At 37.8% G+C, this 27,542-nt stretch overlaps 1 protein-coding gene across 4 annotated transcripts in view; it reads left to right on the top strand.

Annotated features, from left to right (window-relative positions):
• nlgn1 (neuroligin 1) overlaps nt 1–25,661 on the top strand; it is a 377,293-nt gene extending 351,632 nt beyond the window's left edge. For all 4 annotated transcript variants that reach the window (XM_004552939.3, XM_004552941.3, XM_004552940.3 and 1 more), the window contains 7 exons: nt 7,921–8,133; nt 9,844–10,110; nt 10,190–10,551; nt 12,225–12,385; nt 14,133–14,289; nt 15,242–15,319; nt 17,293–25,661. In XM_004552939.3, coding sequence (XP_004552996.1) covers nt 7,921–8,133; nt 9,844–10,110; nt 10,190–10,551; nt 12,225–12,385; nt 14,133–14,289; nt 15,242–15,319; nt 17,293–17,892 — 1,838 coding nt within the window. In that variant the 3' untranslated portion in view covers nt 17,893–25,661. The remainder of the gene's footprint in view (nt 1–7,920; nt 8,134–9,843; nt 10,111–10,189; nt 10,552–12,224; nt 12,386–14,132; nt 14,290–15,241; nt 15,320–17,292) is intronic.
• Nucleotides 25,662–27,542: the final 1,881 nt, after the last annotated feature.

Raw genomic sequence — 27,542 nt, 5'->3', positions numbered from 1 at the left:
ATGTCTGTAAAAGTTCTCTTGGGGAAGTTTCTAGCTAATATCATTTCATGTTTTTTTATCGGTTAGCCATATGAAACAGCTATCTGCCTGGCCTAAATGAATTGTGTGAAATTTAAATCTGCAATATCTTAAGCATGAAAAATACAGATCCTATTTGATAAATTGTTATAAGCAAACCATTTTAGTCTCTTTAATCCCTTTTTTCAGATGTACTTCATTACTTTATTCAGCTGCCAGGTACAAAGCAGAGTAAAGAGTGAATACTGGATGGTCAAGTATAGTATGGCGCTAAAGTAGGTGGCACTGGATAGGCAGCTTCTTGCTAAAACCTCACCCATAACAGGAATATAAGTTGATATGCATGCTTGTATTTTGTGTTCACCTTCTTCTCTTGCTCTCAGGTGGGCTGAAAAGCCAATTATTCAACTTGAAAACCATCTAATTGTTTTGTTACTTCTTTTCTTCCCATGTAATTTCTTACTTTTCCTCTTAAAAGGGTATAATGCTACAGTTAGTAAAAAGGATTTAATATACACAGCAAATTTGACACAGCCTGCTAAATAATTTGCAGCCCACAGGTACTTGCTAAAAAGCCATTTTACCTGGCATATCCTGTCATGTGACTTACAAAATGTCATGTATTTAGTGGTAACAGGTGAAACACAGGATTGATCAGGTGCAGCCTAAAGTGAAATGCACATGTTTTTAAAGTTATGTATAAAAGCACAGCTGGTCTTACATTTAGAAATAAGAAGATTTTATTTATCTCTTGAAATATGGAGCTAAAATTTTATCTTTAAAAGTAACACGGATCTTCGTTGTTCTGTGTCATATGTTTACCCATTTATCATCCAGTGATCACATGCTAAATTAATTCATATAATAATATGCTCTGCTAAATACCGATGTCCATTTTGCTGGTAATGCACAATTTTGTAACTATGCAAGGAGGACACACCTGAAAATGAGAACTGGCTCTGTGTTTGCCCCGAGTGCTATCTAAATAAAGGTTGAATGAGTGAATATCCTGTAGCTCTGTATTCATTATTTCCAGTGAGAAATGCTTTGTGCCTCATCAGCATATTCCCCAGCCGGCTGCCCTCAGCGCGCCGTTGTCTTCAGTGTTGTTGTAAGCAACGAACAGATATAGATGGAGCATTGCTGAGGCACTGTAAATATTTAGAGCTGCTGTTGCACCATTTGTTTTAGGAAGACATCCATAGACTGCAGGGCAGAACTGGAGGAGTGTACTAGATGAGTTGAGGTTATGGTTTGGCCATGCAGTGTATTCGATCAAAAATGACTTGTCATCCAGTCACTGAGCTACTAGTATATAGTATAGTTCAGAAGGCCCACATAATGAGAACAGAGCATTCCATTATATTTATCTTATTTTGTCATTTCTCAATGGATGCAAAAGTATCTGAAGAAGGGTTGCAGCTTCAAAACTGGAGAAGAATTTAAAAAAAATCTGATTGCACTAGAGCTGCTTCCGCTAATTTGGAACTATGTATGCTGACCCACTAATGCAACAATATCAGTAGTTTTAAGAAAATTCCCACAGACCTGAGCTACGGTAAAATTATAGTTCAGTAGAACAGTTAGCAACTGTGGAAACCTGGACCATAAGAAAGAAAGAAGAAAGAAAGAAAGTGTACTTTATTGGTCCCCGTGGGGAAAATCCCTCTCTGCATTTAACCCATTCACTCAGTGAAGCAGACCAAATGTGGGTTATTGTATATTTGTGTTGATTTTTTGCGTCAGTAGAGATTCTATGGCGTTATTTTTGTGCCACTATTCTGAGTGCACGTAAAAAAAAAATTGCAGGTGCAAGTGTTCCATTTTGAGGAGAAATTCTGAGCGAAGAAAAGCTAAATTTGAGTGAACAAAATTCATTGCTGTGTGCAAAAAATGTATTTCAGTGCTTGCTATTATCCATAGACACACACACAATACCAGCCCCTCTCGCTCAGTTTTTGCATTTGCGCTCGCTCGATATGTGTTGCTTGCGCTGTCAACATTTCTGCCCGTGTGCGTTCAACTCTTTCTGTGCACCGTTATATTTGTGCCACAAAAGCAGCCAATCACAGACTTGGATGCAAAAAAATCTGATTGGCTGTTTTGGTCTCCAATCAGCTCAAAATGATGAAATGCAATATCCCAGAATCCATTTCGTCCAAAACTCAAACGAGGCAGTGGCGGAGGAACAGAGTGGCGGAGTTTGAAATATTACTCTTTCTGGGTCACAAAATGAACTTTTATGCGAGGATGGTGCTGTGGAAACTAGTGATGTGCAATACCACTGATTTCCTTTCCGATCCGATACCAAGTAAAATTCAGGGTGGTATCGACGATACTGATCCGATACCGATACTTTGTACAAAAACGTATTTTATTTATTGTATCTTTTATTGTATCTCAAATTATAGCGTCATCATGATTACAAGAAATCAGACTACTTGTTCTTATCTCTTAATAATGCAGAATTCATCATATAGAAATAAAAAAACTGAAGTTGTGCGCTATTTGAACACGCTGCCTGCCTGCAGCACTAAAGGACTCCGCGAGAGACATCATATTCTGTGATATGATTTACTCTGAGGTGTTTGACGAGGTTAGTGGTGTTGCCACAACACCTCACTTTCTTGCCACATGTATCACAAACCACGTCTCGCTGTTTGTGGAGGTAAAATACATCCACACATGACTCCATTTACGCTCAGCCATTGTTGTGAGTGCGCACGCCAAGGGGCTGCAACACATTTATACAGCCATATTTTGCATATGACTATGAAAGGTGGAAGAGGAAGTAGTTCCTTCCAGTGTAGACAATCTGAATGATATAGTTTATTTCCACTGTGTTCCTGTTAATGATAAACTACAAATTTTTTCCTAAATTACTAAAACATCTATATTTTAATATAATCGATTCAAGAACATAAATGACTGGTATCGGAGGAATCGATATTTCAGTATCGATCCGCACATCACTAGTGTAAACTTCAAATATCTGCTCAATTTATCAAGACATCACATATTTACAAAAGCGCTCTAACGCTTTATAAATGTTGAGAGTGCAAGCAACACATTGCGAGCAAGCGCAAATGCAAAAACTGAGTGTGTGTATGGTTAATAGCAAACACTGAAATACATTTTTTGCACGCAGCAATGAATTTTGTTGACTCAAATTTAGCTGTTCTTCACTCAAAATAAATTACTCCTCAAAATGCAACACTTGCACCTGCAATTTTTTTTTACGTGCGCTCAAATTTATTTTACGTGTGCTCAGAATAGTAGAACAAAAATGACGCCGTAAGATTCTGTATTAAGAGACATGCCTCGGAAATCATTATTGTCAATTCTGCTGATTCTACTGTGATTTCTTTTTGTTTTTTAACCTGATAAGAGCGTTATTTCAAAGGATGTGAGATTAAGGGAATTGTTTTTTTTATAAACCTGCATTGTAGTAAGGCATGGGATAATCATATTTAACAATTTGAAGAAGAATCTCTAAGCAGTTCAAGAATGCCACCTCAGACGTTGGTCTACACAGCACAACAACAATGACAGATTCAGCCATTTTTCTTAGTCATTAAGCTTCTTTCTCTCACTTTCTGCGTCTTTTCGTCTTGTTTCATTTTCCTTGTCATTCTTTTGTCTACTCTAGACTCGCTGCCTCGTTCTCTGCATGCTTGTTAATCTTGCTACGCTGCGAAACTCTTTTTTCCCTCCACTTTAACTTCCCATTTCCCTTTGGTCTCTGAATTTTGCATTTTCTTTTGATTTCACCACCAGTAATAAGCCACATCTGCTGGAAGAGTTTACATGCTTGAGTGATGGTGTTTTCCCTCTTCCTTCTTCCTCTACTGTTCCTTCTCATTCTCTTTCTCACCATTCAGAGTCAAAAGGACAGAAAGTAAAAACGAGAGAAAAGAGAGAGGATTATAGTATACAGACCGTGACTGTGAAAAATAGATGTGTGCAGAGAAAGAAGTATAAAAAAATCCCATCTTTCTCTTCGTCTAGCCTTCTCTTTCTGGTTCGACAGAAATAGGAGGGATAAAAGCTGGATTCCTGGATCAGGGTTCACCTCAATATTGTCATCCCAGGAAGCTTAAAGGCCGAGCTCCTAAATCACGGATGGTGGCTTTTAGCCAAACCTGAGACATAGACACGTATGAACTCCTGCATAGAGGAGGAAAATAAAACATGTTTGGCATCACTCTGAGGAAATAAAGCATGTTTATTGTAACATCAACGCACCACTTTTTTTCATATATTACCGCATTATGTGCATGTTTGTATATAAGACAGCAAGGGAATAGAGCCCCACCCCACTGCCCCACCACTGTTGGCGTAGTAATCATTCTTTCTGTCTCACTCTTTGTGATTGCCAGCCCATCCTTGCACTACAGCTAAATTGAATCAATTAAAATCTTTCGTTTAGATGGCTGCTGTTGCTTCCACCAGATTAGGCTTTGATCAAGAAACACACAAATAAATAAATAAGCAAGTGGAAGGGGAATAGAAAAGGAATGAACTTAATTAAACAGTCAGCAGGGGTGTGTGCTTGTCTGGATGTTAGTAGGAATGTGTGGATGCAGCTGCACTGTATAGGATTTTGGCACATGTGCGTGATTCAAATGAGTGCTTGTTCAGAAATACTTGCAGAAATACAAAAAAAACCCTAAAAATTGTGCATATGTGCAAATGAGCAAACTTGCAAGCAAGTGAGCGTGCATGCGAACATAGAGTGGCTCTATCATAAATTTCATAAAACAAATTTTCAGCTGACTATGTCAGCGGTTATACTTGACAGTAGATGAATCTGTGTGAGCCATTGTAAACATAATATGCATTATGGTTATTATGACCACAGTCACATGTGCTGCCATGCATAATTACAGCTCTTAACAGCCACATTAATTCAAATCACTGTGTTATGCAATAAAAATGAATATGATTTGTGATCCTGTTCTAATGAATTTTTTTTGTAAACTGGGTTCAGCATAAAGTCATAGATTTAACTCTTTAAATATCGAAGTGACAGGCCAAAGAACAATAAACACATTAGTTCCATGATGCTAGAATGGTTCAGTAAGTGTTATCTTGGATTGGGCAGATATCATGGAGGTCATATTTATTGTTGTAAAACTGGATTTATTACTCTCACATTATTAGAATTATGTTGTATAGCAGGAATTCTCATATAGAGTTCTTAATTAGTCCTCAACAGTAGAAAATCAGACAAACCTCAAACCTCAGAGCTGTGAATATAACACTAGACATCCCCAAGTCATTCCATACCAAAAACTGTTCAGGTATCAGAAGAAGTAAATGTCGTTGTTCTAGAGAGTTTTAGTGTGTAGTAGTGAGAGTGATGTAGAAATACTAATAAACTTGCTACAATCACTGCTGCTACTACAACTACTACAACTACTACAACTACTACCACTAATATGACTAATAATAATAATAATAATAATAATAATAAATAAATTACAATTTATTATTACTAATATTAATTTGCTTTTTTCATGTCCCCATGTATAATACTGGGTTTTACTTTAAAGACATTCAGCACATATAGTAATTATTTACAAACCAGTGATGCCATCCTTTCTTTTTTTGCACCAAGTGATTTTAACGATGATGATTTTTATTTCAGTAATTATTTACAACTTTTGGAAAACAGCAGGAACAAGCAAAAAAAATAAATGACAGCAAATAATTGAATTGATGCAAATAACAGATATGCAGGCTGAAGTGCAGGATGGTAAATATATTCTTTTAGCAATCCTCAAAGGCTTTCTGTGGGTGTACACATAATGCATCCAGTGTAAATTACCAGTGTAGTGTTGACTGAGACTGTGAAATAGGCATTTCATTTTCACTGATACAAATAAAAATATCCAAAAACACATGGAAGAAAATATGTGAGCATGTGAGGTTGAAAGGGACAGTTCTTGGGTGTGGTTGTTGGGTGTCAGTGCCCAGGATGCATGGAGGGCTTAATGGGGCTTTTAGTGTGGAAGTGTTGGGAGCTGGACATGAAATTGCTCTAAAAGACCTCAGCTCTCCTGTGGCTCTCCTCGTCTCTTCAGTACATTTGTACCTTACTAGTATTTGATGTTGAAGCCTCACTCGCCATGGATTTTGGCAAATAATCTAAGCGATAAGAGGTCGTCAGATTGCTTGAAATTCAAAGAAAAGTTGCTTCAAAGATTCCTTTCTTATCTTTTTTAGCATTGCATAGACTGGTCCGTACCTTACAAAAGGAAAGGAGATAACGCCATCCCACAATCCTTTGCAACAGTGACATTTAGGGCCATGCAGCATCAGGCTGTTCACATTATACTATTTATTCACATCAAACGTTTTTTTTATAGCAGTGACATCAATTGCATTTAAATTTAGGGGATATGAGTGGACAGGAGAATGAGCGTAAGCAAACATCTTAACATGACATTTATTTTGTTTCACTTTCTTTTTGTTTATTTGTTCACTTGTTGTTTTTTTTATTAACGGTGCTATAAACACAAACACAGAACATTATAGCTTCACCTCATCAAAGAACCAGCAACGTCCTGTAGCATGATGCATAGCTAAACATATGTTCAGTTGAAGGCTGTTAGCACCATAGTTTCACTGGATCAGTAAAAGAAATAAAAGTGATGTATATGGTGTCTTGTAGCTCGGATGGAGAAGGAGGTGATTTTGGTGAATGGCACTGACTTAGTGAATAAGTCAGTGCCATTCACCGACTATTAATTGAATAGTAAGTGATAGCTCCGACTAGCTAACAAACAGTAACAGATTCGTTTTTATGATTCACGAATGACTATTTGCACAGGCCTGAAAAAAGTACCTTAGAAAAGGTAATTGCTGCAGCATGAAAATATAATACAGAAACACTTGTGGAAAAACTGTAATAAACAGCATAATTATTTCCCAAACTATCCTTTGTAAAGATCTAGCCAACTCTGAAGAACTAATTGTAAGACAAGCCCAGTTGTCTGGTGTCAAAGGTAAATATTACATTTCAGATACAGACATCTGGCCAAACACTTATTGACCTGACCTCAAACTTTTGAGATCGCCTATTGTTATTGTGGTTAAAAAGCATAATGATAATAAATGCATAAACAACAACAACAAAAATTAATATCCTTAATGTTGTTAGTTAAATTACTCCATGACCTTGTGTATTCAGTGTGTTTTTTTAACAAATCAATTCAACTTGAAATAAAAGATCATGGAGGCGTTGAAGCAGTCTATAGGCAGTTCGAATAAAGTCTTCTCTTGAAAGGCAGTCTGGATGTGGGCAGTGTGTTGTACTGACCTTTGAAAACACGAGTTATTATTATAGATTTATCCACAAAGACCTTGATTTGAAATTTGTATTATGTTATTAAACATATCACTGCTTCTTTGTGACACATTATCATTTTCCATGAAGTTTTCATTTGAATTACTCGTAACTCTATATCTCTCTATATTGCAGCAAATTATTAAAGAATGAGGCTTTTGGTTTTCTGTGTACAGTGGCAAAATATACCTTAATAGCTTAATCAAGGAGATTAAAAAAGAAAATAGATTTTAAAAAATGCAAAATCTTCAAAATACAAAAGTACAAAGAATGTTTTTGAATGATTTTTTTTTCGTGATGTGTGATGATAAACTGTAAGATTAAACCTACTAATGTAAAGACATAAATAAACATAATTTCTCATTTCTAAAGTTTGTTGAAAAGGAACCAAACTCCATAAATGAAATGTGTAGATTAAGACAGAGAAAAGTCCTGATGCCATTAGGTGTCTTTTCTTTGTTAATGAAGCCATCTGCTTATGGTCAAATAAGAAAATTAAGGAGAAGATATTAAAATAATATCTACTATTTTTAATTTGTCCTCTCATCCAGGTTTCCTGAGTACCGGTGACCAAGCAGCAAAAGGGAATTATGGCTTGTTGGATCAGATCCAGGCTTTGCGCTGGACCAGTGAGAACATTGCAGCCTTTGGCGGCGATCCATTGCGAATCACTGTGTTTGGCTCCGGAGCTGGAGCTTCCTGTGTGAACCTGCTCACGCTGTCTCACTACTCAGAGGGAAACCGCTGGAGCAACTCAACAAAAGGTAAAGCCCAAGGACTCGAGTTACAGGGATCCATGTGGGGTCTTCATACGTTCTTAAGTCTCATTTCAGTAGCGAGTGACCATAAAAAAGGTTGTGATCTGCTTTTGCTGATGCTTGTTGTCATTTTGGATGCGTGTATGTTAACGTCGGAACGTGCTGAATGGAGGGTTTTTTTCTCTGCGTTTCACTGTACTTGCAATATTCAGCTTTGACATGAAAAAAAGCAATTGATAATATACTACTATATAGAAAACAAAAGATTTTGTGCTTCATAATTTTCTGAGAATGCCCGCTCTGAGCAATTAAAAGCAGTTGTTTTACAAACAGTTAAATAAAAAATAAAAAAATGAACAAAAACATCACATATATTCTAAACACAGGTTTCATATATGATTTTATTTAATGGGATGTTGCTCTTTATTCATACAGAGACCAATTTTTCAAAACGAAGAGACTTGGTAGTAATAATGTGTTACAACCATGTATATCTGCAGCAAAAAAAAAAAAAAATGTGCCTCTAACCATAAACAAAATTAGGTGATAAGATATGTAAAGGATATTGACATTACTGGGGTGCTTCAGAACTTGAAGCACCTCTTTCCCTAAGGTCAGGTAAGCAATAAGAACGATAAGGACAGTGTTGACCAGTAGCCTGACATTGCTGTAGTTGGGATTTCTGTTTGAATCCTACACTATGTGGCAGGATAGTCATTTTGTCAGAGTATATGAAACCTGAGCTTTGAGATTTGTCTATTTCCCAGGCTAGCTGTCCACTGTAATTGTAACAAACATTTCTCAAGAAGAAGGAAATAGCGAATTTAGGAACATTCAAGTTATGTTACAGACCAATGCCTTCTGTGGATTTGTCATGCTTTATAAAGAAACAGAAATCTCATTTCAGTCACACCACTCACGTTTGACATGATAGATTGGATGATTCAGACAATCTCCATGAACTCTCATAGGTTTCTACCATTATCTATGATGGAGCTGTTTAGCTTAGCATCAATAGGGGATTCAAAATCAGCTTTGTTAACAACATTTATAAATATCTGAAGGACCCCAATATCTCACTCTGTCAACACCTTTTTATTACAGTCAGTTTGGTGATAATTATCTAAAAACTGTGATCAGAGGGGTTTCACACATTTGGATGGAAATCAAAGAAAAGGGAAAGGGAAAACATGACATCCCCCATCACACTAAGCCATGAAGATTTTTCTTGCATTCAAGATGACTAACAATCACAGGATCATTAGTAAATGTTCAGATTTGTTTCTTGTCACTACTGAAAACTAACAAACCAAAGAATTTGCCAGTTTTTACATCATTAATGTTACCCTCAACCTGCAGGGCATTAATATGGGACTGACTCAACAAACCTGCATTGTACTATGTTCATGATGAAAATCAGGATGGCTGAGTTATTTTTTTCTTTTTTGCCAAAAGAAATATTGCTTTGTCTGTTCTAATAAGCAAAACTATTTTTCAGTGTATTCAGTTTGCCTCTAATATGACCTATGATCACTGAGGTTCCGTTCCATTTTCTCAATCAGCTGATTTATCATATGATATTTTTCTTTATATGATTTTCAAAATGACATTTTATGCATCTATACTTATTTTGACATATTTTGGGATAGTCTCTGAATTGCACCTAATTAATTGTTTTCTCCATCAATGCTGCCCCTGTGCTGTTTTTGTCTTAAGGCCTGTTCCAGAGGGCCATCGCTCAGAGCGGCACAGCTCTGTCTAGCTGGGCTGTCAGTTTTCAGCCTGCCAAATATGCTCGAATGCTGGCTCGGAAGGTAGGCTGCAACCTGGAGGACACTGTGGAGCTTGTGTTGTGCCTGCAGAGAAAACATTACAAGGAGCTTGTGGATCAAGACATCCAGCCGGCCCGTTATCACATTGCCTTCGGCCCTGTTATTGATGGCGATGTTATACCTGATGACCCTCAGATTTTAATGGAACAAGGTATTCAATTTATTTTCCACCAATGGATGCTTTGTAATTACAATTTGTAAGTTAACCAAACTCTACTGTCTCTTGCTAGGTGAGTTCCTCAACTATGATATAATGCTGGGAGTGAACCAGGGCGAGGGCCTTAAGTTTGTTGAGCTTATCGTGGACAATGAGAATGGCGTCCAAGCTAATGACTTCGACTACGCCGTGTCCAGCTTTGTGGATGACCTTTATGGCTACCCAGAAGGCAAAGACATCCTCCGAGAGACCATCAAGTTTATGTACACTGACTGGGCTGATAGGCATAATCCAGAGACACGCCGGAAGACACTCCTAGCACTTTTCACCGATCACCAGTGGGTAGCACCAGCAGTTGCCACAGCTGACCTGCACTCCAGTTTTGGATCTCCAACCTACTTCTATGCTTTCTACCACCACTGTCAGACGGAACAGGTGAGCTTCAAACTATCACATGCCTCATCAGCTCTGAAGGTACTTTCAAGTATTATGGTACCTGGAATCTAGGAATGAACACCCGGTCTTGATTTGAATTGTATCACTGAGCAGAAGCCATTTATCAACACATGTAAACAGAACGAATTCAAGAATAATGTACAATCAAATAAAATCACTTATTTCTTATTGCTAAAGGCAAAACAAAATGCTCCCAAATGAAACTAAAGTAATTGATTTGAACTGATAGTTTGATAGATAAGCCGACACATTGTTCACATATGTAACAACATGTGTATGATAACTGCTGCTTTACTTATGAGTCTTTCTCCATAAATAATCAGTGATGTGTAGTTGGCTAAGCAGTAGTGTCAAACCATGTTTTATATTTTAGATTCTTCCAAATAGCCACCCTTTACTTTGATTACTGCCTTTCACACTCTTGGCTTTCTCTTGATGAGCTTCATGAGGTAGTCACCTGAAATGTTTTTCCAATAGTTTTCCACAGGTTACAATAGATGCAGAGCACTTGTTGGCCCTTTTGCCTTCACTCTGAGGTCCATCTTGATTGGGTTTAGGTCAGGTGACTGTGGAGGCCAGTCCATCTGGCCAGGCCATTCTGGTTCAGCGTGCCTTCAATTTCGAATAAATCTCCAACAGGGTCACCAGCAAGCTTCCTCCAAGCCTCCTACAGTGGGAACCATGCATGTGGAGACCATGCGTTCACCTTTTTTGCATCTCACAAAGACATTGTTAGTGGAACCAACGATCTCACATTTGGACTCATCAGACCAAAGCACAGATGTCCATTCCTGTTTCTTTGCCCAAACAAATCTCTGCTGCTTGTTGCTTTTCCTTAATAGCGGTTTCTTAGCAGCTATTTGACCATAAAGGCCTGATTCTCACAGTCTCCTCTGAACTGAACAGTTGACATATACATATGTATACATACATATTTGTTTGCTGGTTGCCTGGTTCTGCCAGAGGTTTCTTCCTGTTAAAAGGGAGTTTTTCCTTCCCACTGTCGCCAAAGCACTTGCTCATAGGGGGTCATATGATTGTTGGGTTTTTCTCTGTATCTTTGAAGCGCCTTGAGGTGACTTTTGGTGTGATTTGGCGGTATATAAATAAAATTGAATTGAATTGAATTTAAACTGGTTGGCTGGTTTTTTGATATTTTTTTTTTACTGGTATCTTAAATCCTTACTTCTTCCTGTATTACTTGATGCAACATTTAATGTTAATGTTCAAATATGTCTAGACAAACTAATGAAAATAAAGAGTGCTCATTAAATTGCCCACATTCCTTATTATATTAACTTCAACTTGGTACAGCTACCATGTATATGTACTCTGTATTCCAGTTTAAACTCATCTCAAAGCAATTTTCCTCTGTCAGCATCATCCTTTTATCTCTTGTCTTCTCTCTCTCTCTCTCTGTTCAATTCACTGAATAATGAGCCAAAAATGGCAGGTAAATTAATATTAACAACTTATCTCATTCCCCCTTTTTTCCTCAACAACTATTCTATTTCTCCAGCCTTTTTAGTCTTGCTGTGTCTATGCATATTGTCAGAATATCCACCGTGCAAAAATAAAGTCTTTTAATGTCCTGTATCTGTCACATAAATGTAATAATACTGACGTGATTTGATTCATCTGCTGCTCATTAGGTACCACCCTGGGCAGATGCAGCACATGGAGACGAGATCCCATATGTGTTTGGCCTGCCTATGATTGGACCAACAGAGCTGTTTCCCTGCAATTTCTCCAAGAACGACGTTATGCTCAGTGCTGTGGTTATGACCTACTGGACAAACTTTGCCAAGACAGGGTATGATGACTCATAAGGGCCAATGCAGTGTTATGAATCTCATGAATCTGAACAAAACCATCACAGCTTTTTCAGTTATGAAAATGTTAAGTGCCACATCTGAAATAACTTATAGCTCATACTTAATATTTGTACTTGATCTAACCAGCACCTCTGGAAAGTTAATAATTTCACTTCGCTGTAAATGATAAATAATTTGATGTGATTATTAGTTATATGGAAATGAAATAATTCTATTGTTTGACATGATTGGTTGTGATTTTGCCAAAATACATTCTATTCATTTCCAAAAAAGGGTACATGATTGTTTACCAAGTGAGCTGGTTTACATGAAATAATCAATTAGTTTATGAGCTTATGTAGTGTTAATTATATGTTAATATACATATAATCACCATTAGAACATTGTGATCATTTCACAGTGAAGTTATAATTTCACTGTAATTTTGTTTCTTCAGTATGACGAGGAGTAGTGAATCATACTATGGGTTTTATGGACTGTGTTGTATAATTGGTATTCTTTGAAAATACCCACTACACATCTTCAAATACATTATTAATTGATGATCCTAGCCTGGAGAGTGACATTCTGAAAGCGACAAAATTAAAATCCTTTTTTTCTCCCTCTGTCTCATGTTGCCCTCCACTATATAGTCATGGCGGTAATTGTTTTTCTGCAGCATAATAGGGGGACATTGGCTTTTCCTGTGCACTGCCCAGTAGCCCGGAGGGGAACAAAAAGAGCATTAATGATCTACATATATAACCCCAAATTGACGTAGAATGCTGGGTACCTGAGAGATTTATGCCACCAATTTGAATGGTTAAGAGTGTTCCTGATGAGGTTTGGCTGGCTCCATATGCTGCTCTCAGACAATGGGGCGCTCACTGGGTCTGAATGGGCCTCCATAGTTCACATGGCTGGATCTGTTCTCCTCAGATTAAGTGCGAGTGGCTCTATTTAGTGCAGGATCCAAACTCAGTGCGTTGTCCTCCTCTGTACTGAATATATGAGGGGTATTCACATGGGTTACTGACCTGCATTTACAGTTTATTTAAGCCTTGAGTTATTGAGTCAAACATTTAAAATTGATGGCACATGACATTTAAAAAAGTAGCTATTCTAAGTGTGGTTTATAGCAACCATTGAACCATGTACTTGTTGGAAATTATCAGCATGGTTGAACTGCATATTCAACTAAACATATTCTTTGGCAGGAAGCTTCTTTTCATGTTTGAATTATATATAAATGCATTCACTTCCAAGGAGATATCCATAATTTAAAAAATAAACAAAAAACTGTGACAGGGATTTTTTTTTATGTCTCAAAATTTAAATTAGGTATCTTAAGACCTTTCCATTCAGTCAGAATCTTTAGAAAGCCCTACATCTATGAGCAATAATTTCCCTTCTGACCTTTTCTGGATCTTATCAGGTGTGATATCTTAGAAAGCGCTGATTAAAATTTGATGAAACCTGGAGGCTGCATTTCACCACTGCCTTTCAGTATTTTCATAATTATACTGATTAACCTGAGGCAAATGCTACACTTATGTCAAAATTAAAATTTGAATAGCCAAACAGCTGTGTCTTAAGAGGTCCAGTTCACCTTTAGCCTGGTTTTAGATCTTCCTGCCCTCTAAGGTAAACAGCCAACAACATTTTTTTTTTCCACTGTAAGACTCTCAGCTCGTCTCTCCTCTGTGACCTCTTTAACGGAAACTCATTCCTATTCTTTCTTCAAAGGGACCCAAACCAGCCTGTACCCCAGGACACCAAGTTCATCCACACTAAGCCCAATCGTTTTGAAGAAGTGGCATGGACACGCTACAACCAGAAAGACCAGCTTTACCTCCACATTGGCCTGAAGCCCCGGGTCAAAGAGCATTACCGAGCCAATAAGGTATAGTTAGATGTAACTCTGTCATGCAGCAGATAAGCTTTTTACTGTTTTTAAGAGAACTCCAATAGAAACTTCAGTACACTGGCTCCCTGTAGATTTAGAATTGATTTTAAGATGTTACTGATCACTTTTAAACCATGTGATGGTTTGACTCCAAGCTAAATAGCAGATTTGTTGACCCCATATGAGCTGTCTTACTGCCTTAGAGCCTCAAGAGCTGCCATGCTGGTGATTCCAAAATCAAGATTTAAATCTCATGTTGACCATCATCTTTGGAATAATCTATCTGAGGAGAAACCGCTCACAAAATCTGTGGCTTTTTTCAAATCCCTTATAAAAACACATTTTTATAAACTTTTTTTGCTTTTTTTAATGTGATATTTTCTATGTCTTCACAGGTTATATTTTGATAGCATTTGCATGCGTGCATGTCAATCTATCTGTAAAGAAGATAGCTTGAAATAATTCTGATATGAATTTGTAGACTGTTAAAAATGCATTAAAACTTCAGACTTAAAAAAAGTTGACTTTCTCATATATTGTGATATATTTGGTCTATTTTTCTGTTTATTATGTATTTAAATTAAACTCTAATTAATTCTGTTTCTATTAACATCTTACACATTTCTCTAACTTTTTAAAAAACGGATAAATCCAGTGTATGCAATCTGGATTTATAAAAATGTATTCCAATTAATTGTTTCTTGCATTATTTTAAATTTTTCGTCTCTATAAAGATGAAATTCCTGCGTGTTTCCTCTTTATGCATCACTTGTGCCCTAGTCTTGGGTTTGTTTTTCACAAGCAGGGACATTTTCTGAATGCTTAAAATTGAACTGCAATATTGTTTCATTTTCATCCTATTGTAATTCCATACTTTAAGATGCTCTTCTGAAGACAGTTTTCATACTTGCTTGATTTTACCACCTACGCATTTCTGTCCTTTTCTCAGGTCAACTTGTGGTTGGAGCTGGTTCCTCATCTACACAGTCTCAATGAGGTCACCCAGCTCATCCCAACCACCACCAAGGTTGGTTTTAAATAGTCGATGTGTGATATCATGGCAAAAAGTGTCTATGTGAGCCATTCCCTCCACAGAAGGCTTTTTGAAAAGTTTTAAATGTAACATTGAGATTGGTTGTTGACCTAGTTTGCCTAATTTTCCGCTCAAGGGGCTCTTGTGATCTCCTACTTAGGTGATTATATATATAGACATGATAGACGAGCACATATAAACACAGAGCAGCAGTTGAAGTATATTGAGGAATGAATTTAAAGGCAATGCCAAAAGTGTTCAGTAAATGCAGCTATCAGGTGTGACAGAGAAGAATTATACATAAACATCCAGTCTGACTTCAGTTTGATGCAAATTATGAGTAGATACTTGATGTACAAGGGGCTGATTCTGAAGGTTTGAGGTTGTGAATGTGTGTAATATTTTTAATTTCATTTTTAAAAAACGTATTTATGTCACATTTTGATAAGTAACTTTATCAAGGTGCGATCGTGGCTCAAGAGTTGGCATTTCGTCTTATAATCGGAGGGTTGCCGGTTCAAGCCCCAGCTCGGACAGTCTCGATCGTTGTGTCCTTGGGCAAGACACTTCACCTACTGGTGATGGCCAGAGGGGCCGATGGCATGATATGGCAGCCTTGCTTCTGTCAGTCTGCCCCAGTGCAGCTGTGGCTACAACTGTAGCTCCCTCCACCAGTGTATGAATGTGAGAGTGAATGAATAGTGGAATTGTACAGTGCTTTGAGGGTCCCGATAAGCACTATATAAATGCAATCCACTATTATTATCAAGTCAGGCAGTGGCCATATGTTTAAAGTAATTTCAGGATGTACACAATCTCACTTTGCCACGAGTTAGAACAAAAATTTGTGTCACTATGCAACTTAAGCATTAAGCTGCAGCAAAGAGATTATCAACATTACATTAACACTTGGAGCTGAAGGAAACTGAAGTTGCTCCTTCCTGATATTGTCTTCCTTTTCCTCCTTTGCTCTCCATCCCTTTCCTGGTCTCCATTTTATTTACGTATGTTAGACCCATGAGTATTTGAATAAGGGCACTGTTTCTGTAATTTTGCCTCTCTACATTATGTTTTAAATCAAACAAACAGTTGAAGTAAACTTTGACTTTCAGCTTTAAATCGAGAGTAGCCAATCTCACTGGTGAAAAATAAAGAAATGTTGTCAGAAATTGCTAGTTTTAGGCCACTAAAACTGAAAATAATTGGCTTTGTTTTTTTTGACATCCTACTCAGAAGTGATCTGATGTCTTTAAAGAGACAGTGCAATCATTCTTACAAGCACTATGTAATGATGAAGAAAAATATTTTGACTCCTGAATTTGAAAAAATAAGGCCCCAAATCGAAGTAGGTGCATATTTACTATTGATCTAATGAAATTGTATTTGACCTTCCTGCTAGAAGGAAATCTGCAAGGCTATGAAGTTGGGTTTTCTTAAAGGATTATAAAATGTCAAACAATTAATATTTTCCTTTTCTTTCAAAATATGCTGTTAAAGTCATGTGACTCTTAGAAGCTAAATGAGTGAAATGTCAGTTTGGTGTGCACTGCAAAGTTTTGAATGATGTGAAATTCAAGCCACAGGAGACACAAATAAACAAACAAGAGTTGAGCTTTAATAGCAGATAAATAAATGTAGAATCCAAAAGTCCAGCTGGAATATAATGTAAATACAAGAAGTAATGAAAAAAACTTGGGGGACACATGTGAAACAAAGCAAGAACATGCACTAACCTCAGCAGGACTAGGTAGACAATGCAATAAAACCAAAGAGAAGGCAGGATTGCTTTCTATATTAAAGTATTTATTTATTGCAAATGAAATCATGCTTTTTTGCTCTAATAACATTGAAAGCCTATCATGGGGTATCCAATATGTAGTTTCAACTTTGTGGTACCACAAGCTAGACTATACAGTTGAACATGATCAGATGAATTAGTTATTAACCACTGGTTTTCTTGTCTTCAGATTCCTCCACCAGAGACTACTAATCGAATACCGAAGAAAGTTCTGGTGACCAAACGTCCTAACCCAACCCCATTCCCCACTGAGACACAGGACAGTCACAACCAACCACATCTTGTGGACCAGCGTGACTACTCCACTGAACTATCTGTAACCATTGCTGTGGGAGCATCCCTGCTTTTCCTTAATATCCTGGCTTTTGCTGCACTTTACTACAAAAAGGACAAGCGCCGGCACGATGTTCATAGACGCTGCAGCCCCCAGCGGAGTGCCGCAAATGACCTTGCCCATACTCAAGAGGAGGAAATCATGTCTCTACAGATGAAGCAGCACTCAGACCTGGACCGAGATTGCAGGGGGGTTGGCGACTCCCTGCACCCGCATGACGTGGTTCTGAGGACTGCCTGCCCACCGGACTATACTCTGGCCATGAGGCGCTCACCAGATGACATCCCGCTCATGACACCAAACACCATAACCATGATCCCCAGCACCATGGGAGGGCTCACCTCACTCCACTCTTTCAATACCTTCCCCAGCAGTGGCCAGAACAACACCCTGCCCCACCCGCACCCACACTCACACTCCACCACCCGAGTATAGCCCTGTGGATGCACCCATGCAGGCGGGACTCTGATGGCTGAGGCTAAAGCTAATGCCGCTGACGCAGCAGAGACTGAAGGCCAACTTTCTGACAAACACAAGTATGTCATGAGATGAAATGCCATCCTGGAGTTGCCAGAAACCCATGGAATTACACTGGGACTGTACGACACCCTGTTAATACCTGAGGAAATATAGTCAAGAGTTTCTGAGGGTTTGGACCAGGGAAAAAAGAATAATTATCTTTTTGTACAAAAATTTAAGACAAGAAAAAAATACATATAAAGAGCTGAAGATAAACAACCTCTAAAGCTAAAACAAAGAGGAGGATGTTTTTTTATTGTTATTATTTTTGTTCTGATATTGCAGCAAAACAAGGTACAGTAAAAATACTTTCTCTTTCTAGCAACAGATATGGCCTTCGGGATCTTTTGACAAATGACTGCTTGAGAGTATTATCTGGATACAGAAGAGAGCATCAGACACACCTTGGAGGTGAGAAGAAGGGAGCTCTTTGTAAAAGAAAGAAAGCGCGTTGTTTTCCTTCGGCATCACGCTAGAGATTACTCTGTGGGGCACAATGTAGATGCCATGCAAACCAATTTAGGCATGTCTTGACATCATAAATGGAGGCTATGTAAGATAAGGTAAAAAAAGAAAAAAAACAATTGTTGAAAAGAGCAAAGGAAAGACTGAAAACTTCAAGAAAAAGAAATCCTGTATGCACAACAGAACCATTTTGAGGAGAAAAAAATCTTGCAAATACTTTTCATCCATTTATTTTTGAGGATTGGGAACAATTTTATTGTATAGAACCTATTTACATATCTAGATCTGTACACTAAGCACCGAGGCTGTTTAAGCTCTCCTCTTTTCAGAGGGGCATCCATACTGCAAACCTGCCAGTAGAACTGAACCAGTAGGAAGTGGGGATCCACCTACTGGCTTTCTGGCATTTCCAACTTCAACACAGAGAGCTGGGGGACAAAGGATAATTGGATATTTTAGCACGATGCGCATGACAATTTATCTGCTTGATGGCTGCTCTGCTGATTATGTCATTATTAAGAATCATTTTCACCCTCTCCCTTGCATTGGAGAAATTTCAGACATATTTCTTGATTGGATTACAAGAAAACACACACCCTTGCAGGACCATGGGAAATACAATTCCAGGTTATGGATGATGTGGGCTGGAGTCGGGGGTAGAAAGGGGAGGGGCTGGAAATATGGTTCAAATTTTCTTGCATAACATGATATAGCTTGAGTGGAGCTGGGCATATAAGGACTAGTTTTGTACTCCGTGTGTTGGTACTACTTTTTGATAGTGGTTAAATCACATTACACTGTATCAATCAAACTCATTGTACCTTCAGTTGAGATCAATGTTCTTTGGTATTCTACCTACTTGACCACTATACCGTATAGAAGTAATTACCTGCACTGTTTATTCCATTGCCCGGTTTTCTTTACTTTTAACTGGGAGGTGTGTTGACTGTGGTGGAGGGTGAAACTACTGGGGAAAAAAATGGTGGGAGAGTGAATTTCTGGACCGTGTAGATTTTTTATTCATCCAATCGGGCACTGTAGAGCTCTTTAAACATGAATGCCTACACATGACTAACACAAGTCAAAGGGCAAGATGATAGGAAAAGTTAGGGTCACGGTAGGCCAATTCTCATTATGCGCATTTCATCTAGTTTTGATCATTAGCCAAGGCTGGTTGTGTTAGGAGACACATTGCGTTGGAATTATTGAATTATGTGAAGGAAGTAAAAAGGCCTCTCATAGCAGCTCTGAAGCCCACAGTCACTCCTCTTTACCTCATTTTGAAGAGCTACTTCTTTTCTTTTTTTAGCCCCACTCGTTTTCTACCAGGGATTCTCTACTGTCTCATCTTTTATACTGAGCTGACAGCTGGGCTGTTTAGCAAAGCGGCTCGTCTCACATCCGCACTGTCTTCAGTTGACCATCTACTACAATGCTGTCTGCCTTTGCTAACATCTTCAGGTCAGTGAAGCCTCAGCAGCTAACGATGTTATCCATCGGTGTAGAAATGAGTCACAGTGCAGTCGAATCCAGTTGCTTAAAAGGTTGGAGTCACTGTGGGGGTAAAGTGGTGATCTTCAAAGCAGACAGAGACATGAATATCCTAGATGGCAACTCTATTGTGCACGGATATAGAAATGTGAATGCTGGCGCAGAGATGCTACTTGGTAAGCTGAAACGCTTTTCTCCCTGTTTTCCCTTCGCTAAAATGTAGATGTGTAGAGGCCTCTGTTGTGAGAATTCATCCTGCCCCTTTTGGCTTCCTTACAGGCACTGTGCAGTCATTCAAAATAATGAGTGCAGACTACTGTTACCCCATGTAACATTGTGGCAGACAAGCTGGATGAGGGGATAAAATCTTGTCTCTCACAGGAAATGTTGCTTTTTGGAATACGATTTAAATTGAATAAACTAATTTTATCTGTTGGCTCCAGATTGTTTCTCTGGATGAAATGAACAGCCAGTGCTTGATCTGGGATTGAAACAAAAGAAAGATTCCAAGGTTATTATCACACATCATCCTCGTGGGAATTTCAGAATCTGGGGAAAATCTGCTCTGTAGTTTTGTTGGCACTGTATCGACAAATCAAAAGCTTTCATACTTTAATACCGATAATATGTATAAACAATCTCATACACAACCATGTGATAAGAAATTACACCTGGGCTTTCCAAGTATTTTGTTTCCCCACACAAAATGTTTTATATAGGAAAACCCTCTACTTGAACTCAAGATTTATTAGACCCATATAAAAAGCAACATGACCTTGTTTTTGTAACCCAATTGCTCAAATGCACTTCACTAGATGTGGAAAGGACTCTTGAAAGAAAATTAAATGATGACGTTGGCTGTGCAGGGATTTAGGAACATTTGTGCCTGAATATGCGCATCAGCAACAAAGTAATTCCTATTATGTAGGTTACTAATTTAAAATGTGCAAAGAGTCACATGGGGTAGGTCAGATTGCACAACGTGAGTCCAAGCAAGACAAACAAAATCAGTTTTTCTTTGTTTATATTGGTTTATTACTGTTTTCTCGCATTTGAATACCAAAACAATGTGTTTCATGATGTAAATCCAGTGGAGCACTACACTTGTTCACTTTTTTCGCTACAAACATGGCAAAAACAAAATAAGATTTTTATCTGTTAATTTTTTTGTTTGTGTTGTGTTTTGATTTTTTTTTTTTTTGTTACAGTGAACATTTGATACTTTTATATGACACTTAAACCATTGAATTTACAATCCCCGTTGACTAGACATGACCCTCTGCATGCCTACTGCATCTATGTAAGTATACAGTGCACCCAAACATGCAGTTGCAACAAAGAAATGTCACTTTCTATGATCAATCTTCCGCACATGCTGTGGAAGATCATATCCTATGATTAATTGGGATCCAGTGTTCAATCTTTAAAATCTCTTAGCTAACTCACAACAAGTATCCAGTGGTCAACCCGTTCCAAAACAGCCATCTCAAAAGACAAAAAGCACTATGTAGTTTTGTCTTTTGTCTGGTGGAACCACAGCTTACATGACTTTCCATCACATTTTAGGATTGCATTTTACATAAATCCACGTAATATGACAAATCATTCTGCATTTTAGTCATATTGCTTTACAAAGCATCCCAAAAAACATTTCCCTTTTAAAGTTTGCAAAACTGCAGCATTAGCAGTAGGATGAAAGGCACTGAGAACGAGCAATTACAACTCTACATGAAAATATCACAGAGGTTGAGATCGTATATAGCTAGCACTTGCCAAATTCAAACGTTGCTCTCCAGAGAAATGACAAAGGGGCAAAGGCAGGGCCACCCACTGAATTAAACATATAATTGCACTGATGGGTAAATAGTCAAGCAATTGCAAGGCCATGCTAAGTGGGTGACAGCCAGGGATGAATCCTAATTAATAACTTGCCATGCATCCAATTGTCTGATTGATGATAGTTGAAAAATGTAAATCAACTGTAGCGTGAAAAAAAATGAGAGAAATGTTGGTCAGCACCTGACATATTTGGAATTATAAATGGAAATTGCTAGAAACTGCACTGAACTTAATTTATAGTGGCAGTTGCTAACAAGATTTAGCCTCTGCAGTGACTATATGCAAATATAGTCCAAATTTTCTCATAAGGAAAAAGCAGTTGTGCTAGATTGCTTGAGGATGTAAAACTAGACAGGAAGACAGCAAAACTTTTTGCAGGAAAATGCAAAACGCAATGACTCAATCAGGAAATATATAAGTAAGCAAATGCATTAAATGCATTTAACAGTTTTGACAGTTGTGTGTGGAAAAACATGGTTATCAAAGCAAATTGAAAGCAAATTGGCATAATTTGTGAGAAAATTGCAGCACCGAATGACCTTTCCCTGAAGACAACTGCAGGCATTATGAATTAGAAATCTTTAAAAGATTAAATCTTGAAAGCGATGCACAAATTGAAAGTCTGATTTAAGCACCAGCTAGCTGCTGTTTCCCTTGCAATCAGGAAGATGTGAAAAAGATTTAAAATACACAGTAGCAGAAGAAGAGAATGCTGTGCCGAGCACCTCTCCGACCACAGAGCAAAGTTAAGACAAAATGGTATTTGACTGATGGCATAAAACCCTATCAAAATCATATCACACTACTCCACTTAACATACCCAAAATGTGTATTCTAGATTTGTTCATGTATTGTCTTAACAACACCAAAATTGAAGGATTCAGTAAATTTCACTAAGGCAACCTTACTGGAAGACTGATGCATTTCAAAGCAAACTAACTTGTTTTGCCTGGTGACATTTTCTCTATTAAGATTCGCAGTCTTTGGGTAAGAAATGGTCCACATCTAAAGCCGTGTCACCTTTTAAGCTGTGTGTTGAATATGGTCTGTGAAAATGTCAATATTCCTTTCTTAGTGTTTCCATTAAAAAAAAAATTTTATGGTATAAGGAATATCTCAAATGCATTTCCTACCTCATAGATCATTTGCAAATAATAACTTTTGTGAATGTTGCATTTTCCATCCTGCTGTTATTCTCTTGTATCAATAGTAAAGTTTTATCAGGCGTTACCCTGTCCAGCTGTCAGTAAGCATTGCCAACCCCTGCAGCCGCCACAAATGTAGGTCATGTCTCCCTGCTCTTGACACGAATGTAAACGGTTGTGTACATATGATGGTAGGTACTAGCAGTGCTGAGACTTTATCATTTAAAAGATGCTTAACAGCACCTCTAGTGGTCATAGGTTCCACAGGGTACCTCAGAGTTGTGTTCTTCATGTTGGAAAAATCTCAGCTCACAACTAAAGTACAACTACATGTGTTTTTAAGAAAGGGCTAGCTTTTAATAGACTAGGGCTAAGAAACGTATATAATTATGAAACGTATGACTGAAACAAGGTGATAAATTTTCCCAATCAACAGAACAGCTACAGAAACCAAGTTGCCCTTCTCTTTTCATCTAATTTGTTGAAGTTTTGATTCACTGCTAAGAAGGAAAAAAGGAAAAAGAAAAAAAATCCTTCCTTTCTGATTTTAGGAAACTGGAGTAATTGACACTCATTTTTTAAACGTTACATATCCAATCCCAGAGTGCCACTGAGACTTTGCTACACATAAATGACACTCTTTCCAATGAGAAGCATTTTGATTACGTTAAAGAGTGGGAAATGTCATAAACATATATTCTCTTAACACATCTTTTTAAAGTTAGGGCAAGTCACACGCCTGCCCTATGATAGAGGAAACATTAAGCCTTAAAACTGAGAACTAATAACAATAAAACTTTATTGGATAGTGAAATGAGCAAATTAAATACGAAGGAAGTTCAAATTTAATTGCAGTTATTATACTGTTTATACACTGTGGTAGTTTTACGTGGAACATTACAGAGTTATGAGGAAAAGGGTATACCTTTTGTTTGAGTGCTGTGTACCATAACATCATAAACATACACCTTTTGCCCATCTTTTCTAATTCAACCTGGTTCATAACTGAATTTCTCTTTTTTTTAAGGAGATTATTAAAAGTCTGTTATTTTCTAAAGCCGTCGCGGGCAGGTTGAGCACACTGATTACGTGCAGCATGCGTGGGCAGGAGGGTCTTTACATGTGTGTTTGCTAAAATACACACATCTTCAAAACAACAACAGCTAAAACACACACCACACACAGTTGTAAAATCTTAAACATGACCTGCAAAAATCCGTCACCCCCTTTTGAATGCATATGCTGGTATTGTTCATTTCCAGTTACCAGTATGCTCCTTTGTCAGCCTTGTAAACATTATTTCCATTAGTGTTTAATTCTATATTGTGCCTATTTTGTGTTTCTGTGTTGAATATTTAAATATTCTGTTTATTTTGTGTCATATGATGTCTTGCTTGTCCTGAATAAGACTTGAATTTGGATTTATTGGCTTTGTGCTTGTAGCAGCACTCATTTGTAAGAGTGTTGACATTCAAATGGCAGATGTGAGATATTAGTCTGAGAATGCCCCATAGTTGAGAATGACTCCCATCTGGTGTCACCCTCCTTTAAAAAATTGTGTCCAATTAGCCCAGTCTCATGGCAGCTTGTGAAATAGTCCCAAAAATGTGATCTGTGCGCTTCTGTACAGGATGACTTTTGCTTTAATCGTGACAGAGAAGCAACACTCCCATCAGATGCGACTTATCTACCAGAAAATTACTTTTAGTAAAACGATAGCGTATAAGAAGAATAAAACAAAAGAATGGTAAAAATGTCTCTTTGATTAAGTTCTTGTAGTTATGCCACTATCCTCCTACTTTCTTGAGTGGACTTTAGTACATTAAAGTGGAAGCTGTCTTGATCTTTACATACGTAACATATAGGTATTATTTACATCTATTTTTCAAGCTACCGTGAGACGGTGTTAGTCTGCCATTTGCAAAAGGGGAAGTTTCACCCAATCCAGGTAGCATTTCTTCGGTCATTTCTTTTGACTCCCAGCACCACTAGATTTTATTAAGCCAGTCAAGAAGGGTGAGTATACATCCAAACAGTTTGGGACTGCAAACACTTGTGAAACCCTGTTCTAGGGGGAAGCTTCATTTTTTTTTGTTCTTGTGTAAAGCTACGCAGATCGTGGTCGACAGTGAGCCTGTGCTGTAGTGCAAGGGCAGAGAGGAACGAGCACTGCGAATGAATGTAACGCAACGTGCCATTTTCTGACCTCAAAGCGCAGCAGAAACAACAATTAAACCTCAGATTCATCCTGAGAGGTTTGTGCAAGCAGTCTGAAAGCTAAAGGTGGATTTGTTCTTTGAAAGTCATGTGAACCGGAGGAACTATGTGAGCAGGTCTGGCATTTGTATTGTAGATTATTTGTCACTTGTCTTTCTTTCTGGTTAAATAGTAATTACTCTTCTGGAGCACAATAAATGATTTTAATATGCTGATATGTTTTTTTTTCCTCTGGAGTCTTCATTTATTATTTTCTGTGGCTGTTGCTGAGTTTACTAATTTAATTGGTGAAGCACACATCACTTCATACTCGCGAGTAATTACTCTGGCAATTTATTTGTGGCGTGATTAAATTTGTTTTCTGTGACTGAAGGCTGAACAAGCTTTGTCCTAGGTAGAATGCATTAAAATAAAAACAGTGCCTGTAAAACCTCACCATGTTCTTACAGGAAGTACACACGGTGATAGAGGGTGAACATCTGTCACTTTTGTTGAAATGGGCAAAAAATGTGACAACAAAATTAAAGAGTTTCTTCTACCGCACTTTTTTTTTCATGAATTCTATGCGTTTATGCTCTTTGTGAACTCTGTGTGTGGGTTATTATGCATTATGGTACTCCATCCATCAGACAATAGGTTGGGTGTGTTTGTAGAACTGCAAAAGGTGAAGACGTGCAATATGGAATATGTATCTTGGCTGTTACCTTTAAATTACTACACATTATTGATGATTTTCATCTAAGTTTTAAAGTTTGCACAGAAGCACTTAAAGCTGAATAAACAAGTGTGGCTCAAAAGTGACAAAATGAAAAAATACACTATTACAGAAATCCTTTAAACTCTGCAAAACTCATCAGAATTTCTCACTAAAAGCAGCCTGGCTCATTTTGAAACATGTAACATTGACGCAGTTTCAGAGGTGCCCCCTCTGATCAGGTTTGCATTTTGATTGGCAACACAATAAGAAATCATCTGACTTTATTTTTAAATTTTACTTTATTTTGAAATATAAGAGAATTCGATACTGAGTAAAATCTCTTTCTTTCTTTAGAATGATTTTTGTCATAGATCTTGGAAAACAATAAAATGTGTCAGACAGAGAGAAACTTTCTAGCAGTAACCCATGTGTAAATGCTCATTATAGAAATATGAGATCAACAATAACTGGATAAATGAATAGGATAAAAAACAGGACGAAATAGAATATTAAACTAATTCGTCTTTATTGCTGTTCTCTTATTTTGTTAAAACACATTTCGTCCTGTAACACAAATTGAGATTTTGAATCATTCATTAGTGGTTAATGTTTTATTGTTTTCCAATATGTGATGAATTTAGTTATGCGTTTTAGTTCTCTGAATGCATGCTAAGAGCAGAACAACAGTATTTGTAGGGCTCAGCCTGAGAACTTCAGGGACCCTTTTGCGCCTCAGGGCTTGATGTGATGCATTATCAGTTTCCTCTGATCTTAAATATCACACAAATACAAGCACTCTCTCTCTCACACACGCAGACCAAGAAAAAAAAAAAAGAAAACTGGCATTTTGTTTAGTGCTAATTGGAAATCAATCGAAATTCATCCTCCTTGGAAAAGGGTGACATTTTCTCACTCTTTGCCAATGATTAGAAACAAATTATGCCAGACACTGACTGACATTTGGAGAGCAGGCGGCTGTTTGGAGTGGAGTGTAAAGGATCAACAGAGCATGTATTTATGCTCTCAGGCACTGATCCTGTCATGTGTGTTGTGTGTTGTGTGTGTGCGTGTATGTGTGCATCTATTTGTCTGACCAAGGGCACACACGACTGTGGGCTGCTCAGCCAGAGGGCCCTGTAGGAATAGCTTGATAAGGGAGGCTTATTTACCATAATAATGCATCTCATCTCTGCACATCAAACACTCCTGCCTGGTCTGATAACCCGCTCTTTAATTTAGCACAACTGTTTGATCTAGCTGTGCTGCCGTTGTCCCAGGGCCATTGTCGCGAGCAGCACAACAGTTGGGTAATTGCTGTGTACTTTAACAGTGTTTCACAAATAGAACAGTTACATAATGTTGCACCTATGGAGTAGAGCTCCACTAAATTGTGTGATGCTCTAGACGATATGCGAAGGGGAAAAAAAGGTATCGTATTGATATCTTATTCTGTCCGTGCTATTGCCTGTTATTAAGAGGTCAAAGGACTCATGACAGACTTTCTCATTAGACAGAGCTGGTGGTTTGTGATGCAGGGACCGGAGAATCGATACGTCTGGATCATTACTTTAATACTCACAAGCCACTCAGTTGGTGTTGATTTCAGCGATAATTATATAAAATGCATGTTTGGCTGATTCACTTTTTGTTTCTAGTATTTGTTTTTAGTGGTTGAGCCAAAGCAAAGCAGCCATGTCACATGACTTGTCTGT

This window comes from Maylandia zebra, linkage group LG23 (genome assembly GCF_041146795.1).
Source record: "Maylandia zebra isolate NMK-2024a linkage group LG23, Mzebra_GT3a, whole genome shotgun sequence".
In the NCBI taxonomy this organism is placed as follows: domain Eukaryota; kingdom Metazoa; phylum Chordata; class Actinopteri; order Cichliformes; family Cichlidae; genus Maylandia; species Maylandia zebra.
This window is presented reverse-complemented; position numbering and strand designations above follow the sequence as displayed.